The sequence below is a fragment of the Tripterygium wilfordii genome, chromosome 7, assembly GCF_013401445.1.
Source record: "Tripterygium wilfordii isolate XIE 37 chromosome 7, ASM1340144v1, whole genome shotgun sequence".
Lineage (NCBI taxonomy): Eukaryota > Viridiplantae > Streptophyta > Magnoliopsida > Celastrales > Celastraceae > Tripterygium > Tripterygium wilfordii.
Window position 1 is genome coordinate 14200359 of NC_052238.1, and position 7360 is coordinate 14207718.

The 7360-nt window shown below is 36.7% G+C and overlaps 1 protein-coding gene across 1 annotated transcript; it reads left to right on the forward strand.

The window, feature by feature from the left end:
* The first annotated feature begins 408 nt into the window (after positions 1–408).
* On the forward strand, positions 409–6005 carry LOC120001627 (TIP41-like protein). Its single transcript, XM_038850023.1, has 8 exons — positions 409–631; positions 732–917; positions 2910–3000; positions 3288–3392; positions 3500–3559; positions 3656–3697; positions 4110–4238; positions 5688–6005. The coding sequence occupies exons 1-8, from the start codon at positions 492–494 to the stop codon at positions 5796–5798; spliced, it is 864 nt and encodes a 287-aa protein (XP_038705951.1). The 5' UTR covers positions 409–491; the 3' UTR covers positions 5799–6005.
* The last annotated feature ends 1355 nt before the right edge of the window (positions 6006–7360 follow it).

A 7360-nucleotide genomic window follows, 5' to 3' on the forward strand; every position in this document is an offset into this window, starting at 1 on the left:
AAAATTTCAGTTTTGATATAAAAAAATTCTAATATACTTAAATTAATTTTAATAATAAATTATATTTATTAAATTAACTTTAATAACAAAATGAAAAAAAATGATTATTAAATTCAAAATAATACTTTTAGTCAACAGTTTTTCCGCTAGCATCAGTTTTTAATTCACCAAACACCTCACAACATATTTCACAGTACTCAGCTTTTTTTCTACAGCATTTTCGCTAGCATTGAAAATCAAACTTTCCGCTCTACCAAACGGAGCCTAAAACTAGGCTGCTGTCGTTTGGACAGCCCCCTATTGGTGGTTTGGGATAAGCCCAACCCAGCACTGGACAATACTGTCCAGACCTAAGCCCATAGGGCCCAAAACGCCCGTTCCAACTTCCAAGTCCAACATCCTTTTCCCTACAATTTGATTCGAGTCCCAGGTCGGAGAGAAAAAGACCAACGTCAAGACTGAGACGATCAACGTGCAAAATCAGTCGAGCAATGGCGGTGGAGGTGGACGACAAGGATCTAAAAGCTGCCGGGGCCGAGCTGTTAGACGATGGACGCCACGGCATCCGTATCCGCGGGTGGGAAATCGAGTCCCGGAAGCTCTCCATCCTCAAATCCTCGGCTGTTGAGCAGTAGTTCCCGTCTGCCCTCTATTTGTGTACGATATATTTATACAAGTACTTGTATTCTGATTAAAATTGGATGTTTTTGGGTCGTGGTGTGGGTTGTTAGGTGGGAACAGAAGCTAGGAACCTCTCATCTACCAGAAATGGTGTTTGGGGACAGTTGCTTAATACTTAAACACATGAATAGCGGCATCAAGATACACTTCAATGCGTTTGATGCTCTAGCTGGTTGGAAGCAGGAAGCTTTGCCTCCAGTTGAAGTTCCTGCCGCTGCTCAATGGAAATTTAGGAGGTAATTTCCTCTGTACATATTCTTCTGTGGGTGTTGTTACTCTAGAAGCTTAAGAATGGCTTAAGCTTTGTAAATGAGTCGGGTTTTCTACTTGCTTTAGCGAAGGGTTCTTTGATGTCCTTTTGGGGTTTCTTTGATGTGCGGACAAAATAGATGACTTCCCTCCATACCTATTATTGTTGAAGAACCATTCAGTTCTTCTTGTAATACAGATAAAATGCAGTAAGTCCCCTCAAATGGGGCTGCAATCATAGAATTCCTACTTACAATGACACATGCTAAGTTCCTCTATTTTAATTTGTTCTGTTTAGTATGAAGTATTTCACCAAACCAGTGACAATCTGACTTAAACTTGGGTTTTCTATTTTTGGCTCTATGTTGTTACATTGGATAAGAAGATACTGAGTTATAAAGTATTTATTGAGTTATATAACAATTTAGAATGTAGATACAATTGATCGAGGAAAAGATATTTATAAGCTAGCTAAAACACGAGAAAGAAAAACTAGAGACCTAAATCATGTAAAATGCATAAAAATATAGATGATATAGTTTTGGTGAAAGACGTAGAAATGGGCGAGAGGTGGAGAAGTTACATCAATTAGCTACTTGATGGCGTCCACTGAGAGAACATCTAGAATAGAGATCTTTAGTATATAAGACATATTAGGGTGACTTAAGTGGAAGAAATCTTAAGGAGAATCAAGAATGAAAGAGGGTTAAACAATGGGACCTGATGAAATTCTAATTTAAGTGTGGAAATGCGTAGGAGATGTAGGTATAGTATGACTAATTAAGCTATTTATTCAAATTATTACGACCTGTAAGATGCCTGATCAATGAAGGAGTAGCATTATAGTACATATATACAAGAACAAATGTGATATCCAAAGTTGTAACAATTATAGAGATTGTGAGACATCAAGTTTATGAGGCACACATTGAATTTTGGGAAAGAGTTTTGAAATGGATATTAAGATTGGTATCTACGATATCCAAAAACTAATTTGGTTTTATGTCGAGACAATCTACAATGGAGACGATATTTTTATTAAGGGGACATGTAGAAAAATATAGACAAGAGGAAAAAGACCTCCTTTTAGTATTTATAGACTTAGAGAAGACATATAATGGGGCATCTAGGAAGTAATGTGATGGATTTTAGAGAATAGAGGAGTCACGATTAATTATATTACTATGATCTATGATATGTATGAAGGACCGTAGCTAGTGTTGGGACTAATGGAGGAGTTACAGGGGGAAGTTTCCCATTGAATAAGGTGTTGCATTCAAAGAAAGACGGTAGATAATAACTTGTTTGCCATCTGCTCTCTCTTTATGCAAGAAACATCTATTGGGAATACTAATCCCTCCTTTTGTGGTCTTCGATAAATTCTTTTCCACATGGTCTCTTATGTAAAGAAGGCTACCTTAGTGAACGCTTTTAGTCTCCATACTTCCATCTATTGGAAGTCCTTTTTAACTTCTCCCCTAGCTCTGTTTAGGAGAAAAGGATAATTTTATTTCGAAGATGCAACACTTGTACATTTCAAACGATCTTCAATAGCCATATTTGGTTTAGTCTTTTAAATAGTGTCAGTTGTTGAAGATTCCCAAATCCCACTTATGGCCGTCCTATTCATAAAAATATTCCTAATAATTGCTCGGTAAATAGAGTTGATCTCCAGTATTAGCTTAAAAAACTTTCAGGCATTCATGACATTTATCATTGAACACTTTTGCTTCTGTGCTTATATATTATATATCACATTAGTTTCTTTCAATCATTATTGCAAGGCCTCTATGCAAATTGTACCCTCTCTATATGCAGCATGTGCCTCCAACATTGTGTAACTCGTCTTGAGTTTGACTCCCTTGGATAAATTGATAGTAATTGATAAGGTAGTTTTTACTGATTAAAAGAGATAACTCTTTGGTCTCACATTAAAAAGGATAATTCTTGAGTCTCATAGTTCCAATGCAAATTTGCAGCAAACCCTTTCAGGAGGTGATATTAGACTATGACTACACGTTCACAACTCCATATCTTGGAAGTGAAACAATTGAAGTAGAGGCTGAGAAGGTTTGTGGTTCCTCACTCTCTACTTACTGATGACTTTTTGTGTTCCCTTCTGTATTGTCTTGGCTATGCAATCGCTGTAATTTTAGAGTTACTTTGTTATCTGATGACCCATTCCCGTTCAGAGGACTCACTGATTTTTTTTGGTGTCATATTGCTAGACATGCAAGACAATTACTTTCTCATTGAGTAGAAAAATATATGTTCCTTTATGTAAGTTTTTATATTTTTCTTTTGTACTGCTGGATTCACTATTATAATGGGGTTGGCATACTTGGTTTTGTAACTAGAAAGAAAGCGTGGAGCAAAGCTGCAACCTCTGTTGGGAGGACTGCAAGGATCAAATTGACGTAGTTTCACTGGCATCAAAGGAGCCTATTTTATTTTATGATGAGGTTTGTATCTTGGATTATTATTTACGGCACATTCATGGAGACCTCTTTTTTATTCTCTCTACTTGGTAATGTGTGATGTGATGAAATTCATTTACTCAACTTTACAGGTGGTGTTGTATGAAGATGAACTGGCTGATAATGGAGTGTCACTTTTAACTGTCAAAGTGGTAAATGTTGAATCTTTGTCTAGTTTTATCTAGCATGGATTTAGAATTCCTTATGAAAAGTATTATTAAATGATGTATAACAATTTGATGTTGTAGAGAGTCATGCCAAGTTCCTGGTTTCTCCTCTTGCAATTCTGGGTGAGTGATTTTTCCTTGATTTCCCTATGTAATTTTCGGACAGAAGTTTTATGTTCTAAAAAATATTTTTGAGTCACTGAATAAGATGGGAATCCCTAGGTAATACATTGGACTATTCGTAGATATGCCTATGGTGACTGTGATCTATCCATAGTGATTGTTGACAAGGGTGTTTTCGAGGTCAAAAGTGTCAAACTGAGAACATACTTTTGGTTTTTCGTTTGTATACATATTTTCCCTGAATTTTTTAGTACAATACTACCATATCACCTGGGTGGTGTAACTTCATCTATTTACAAAAGGAAACACCTACAATCTAGGCTAACTTCATTTGTTCATATCTTTGTTCATTATTATTCTGTGCCCCTTCATGTCGAATCTTAGCCAATGATACATTGTTCTTTGTCTTCAGCTCAGAGTTGATGGAGTCATGATGAGATTAAGGGATACTCGTGTGCACTGCATTTTCAATGACAGTGAGAACCCTGTCATTCTTCGGGAAAGCTGCTGGAGAGAAGCTACCTTTCAAGCGTTGTCTGCTGTAATCTCTCTCTCTCTCTCGCTCTCTCTCTCTCTTTCGCTCTCTCTCTCTCTCTCTGTGGCATGTAAAAAATGCTGGTGTGCGTAGATGTGTACATCACACATCAGCAGTTTTATTGTGCTTTGCTTGTGAAAGTTTGATTTCCTTCGTCTCATGCCTGAAAGTGTTTTAACTCCTAAAGTATTGCCCGACATATTTCTGAGTAACCTATGTTCACATTTTACTTTGGACTATGGTTTGGAAGAGGCATGAGTTTTGAGGTTGGAAGTATTGTAAAATGAATTTAGAGAAAATAACTGTAACTCTGTCAGGCAAGTCGTTTTACGGCTTTAAGGTAAAATAAATAATTTTAGTACCAATGAACTTTTAATTAGTCCCTGTTTTGTGACTCTCCCCTTTAGGTCTTTGAGAATGTAAGAAAACGGAGAAGACATGTGTGTGTGTGTGTGTGTGTGTGTGTGTGAGAGAGAGAGAGAGAGAGAGAGAGAGAGGCCAGGCACACATTCGTTTGAACAAACTTCTGAATTCTTCATTCAAGTATAAAAATATACAACTCCAACAAACTAGAATCTCCTGTCAAAAAACTATTCAATAGAGATGCTCTGATCCAAAAGCCGATATTTGGTTAAGATCAAAACGGTTACTCGAAGCTTGTACCTTTAACCTTTTTCTTTGGGAAGGGGATTGGAATGGTACAGTTGTTTGTATTTGAGTGTTTTTTTTTACTTCTGGGTTGTGTGTGCTTGAAGATTGAAACATATTTACTTGTTGAAGAAGTAAGAGAACAAAGAGATGTGTGTGTGTGTATGTGTGCGAGAGAGAGAGAGAGGGAGAGAGGCAGGCACATGTTCATCAGTGAACAAATGCCTGAACTCTTCGTTGACGTATAAAAATGTATGACTCAAATAAAGCTAGAGCTCCTAACACAAAACTACTCAGTTGAGATGCTATGATCTATAATAACTAATCAAGTGCCTAATATTGGTTAAGATCCAAATTGTTAGATAAAAGAAGTACCTTTACCCTTTTTCTTTGGGGGTGGGTTGTGTTGCATTGTTTTGTTTGTGTTTAAAATTTCCTGCTTCTCTCTTAGTTAATTGATAAAAAAATTTCCTACTTCATCTCTTAGATTTTTGATAAAAAATCACAGTCCTCTCCTCCCTTTCTTTTGCTTCCCACCAGCAGAAGGCTGGTGGAATTGGAGTCTTGGACAAGGTAGGGGGGAAAAAAAAAAGCTTAGGCTATTGATTTATTAATTTCAGGGTAAAGCGATTAGAGGGGCTAATTCTTGAACTATTCTTATCATTTTGCTTTCTGAATTGCATAATAATGCTATTTTCTTCATTTTTTAGATCCAAGTAACTGAAATTCTTCTTTCCACCTAATCTCGGCGCCTGATGAGTTTTCTGTACTTGATGTACTGATGAGACTGATTATATGGTGTTGCAGAAAGGTTATCCTGTTGATTCTGCTTCATATAGTGATCCTAGCACCATCAGCCGGAGGCTTCCTGTCATCATGAATAAGACCCAAAAGCTTAAGGTCCTTGGTAATCAATAAAGCTGTAAATTACACAAGGATTCAAACTATTATTATGTCTATTTCTGTATGATGATTTTGCTAATAGATACCCAGATCTTTGTTCCTGTATTTGGCATGTCACTGTAGTAAGCTATAATTTGTTAGTTTATGTAGGATGGAGAAAATTAATACACTTGCAATATGTTGCATGGATTTCTGTAAGAGATCCCCTTTTTTCCTGATTCATGAGATTGGTAATCCTAATGCCTATGAGTTAAGGAACTTTCTCAAGCCATGTTTACATGAAAAGAAGTAAAGAACTTGGCAGAAGCAGGCCTTTGATGGATGCCAGAATCTCCAGCAGCTGATGGCAAGTGCCCACCAAGGCGCAGATTTAAAGGAACGTCTCTATAACCACTTCTGCCAATATTGTTTTAATGGTTAGATCAAACGATTGGGAGACTGAAAATTGGCTTCAGAAAAGCCATTATTGGAGCCAAGATTTTACAATTAATGAAGCAACAATTTTGCTTCAGAAAAGCCAACGAAACCATCTCGATGACATGCACTCTCAGTGTCTATAATCGATAGCTCTGAAAAGACAGTTTTCCTTCATCTTAGGCGAAATACAATCGGGGGCTAATTCAAATCCCTTAGGTAAAATAAGAACAGCCCCCAACATTCAAGACTCCTTGTTCCAGTTGCTTATCATGAGGAATTCAAACTGCTTCAAATACATTATCGGGAAGTACTGCCTGGGGAACCTCAATATCGACAGGCTTGTTAGCTAAATGGCAATTGACACATACAATACATCCGGTAGCTTCTCGTCGATTTTCATAACCCTGCTATGCAAAAATGAGATGCATTTGAAAAAAGATGAAGTAATCTCTTCCTTTATCTAAGAAATGGTATTTCTAGTTTGCATGTTCCAATAGTTGAGAATCTTAAATTTTGTTTTCTATCTAAATTGGGGGAAAGACAATTTTTGGTCACTGAAATATCTGATCAGGTTCAATTCATTCACCCATTTTTCAAACGTTTCAATTTGGGTATCTAAATTGTTCCAAATTAGTCACACGGGCAGATTTCGTCCAATTCGGGCAGTCAACCATCCCACTTAGCACTTTGACCTGACGATAAAAATTAAATAATATTTTCTGACATGCACAAATAGTTTTGATGTGGCAGAAAACTAGACGGACAAAAAGTATCCAAAAAATCATTCCCGCAAAAAACTAAACTAACTCTAAAATCGTGAAAACCTAAAATCACTCTACCACTACAAATCTTGTAAACTGGTGCTCTCAACATCACACATTCTCAAGTTCGTATAAGGCGCAAGATCTATGCAATGATTCAACACTCGATCAAGAAGATTAACAATCCAGGTTACTTCGATTCAAGTCTTTGTTGGGTTTTTATATTTTGTGGGTAGATTTCTTGAAGGTTTGTCAGGTTTTATATTTCAAAGTGTTGGATAACCCAACTATTGTTTATTCTGCGATTGTTGTCTCTAAATCAACAATATGAGTCATTTTTTTTATAAAAAGCTTTGTGGTCCTGATTGTTGTATGTATGTGGCCCTTATTTTGTTCCTC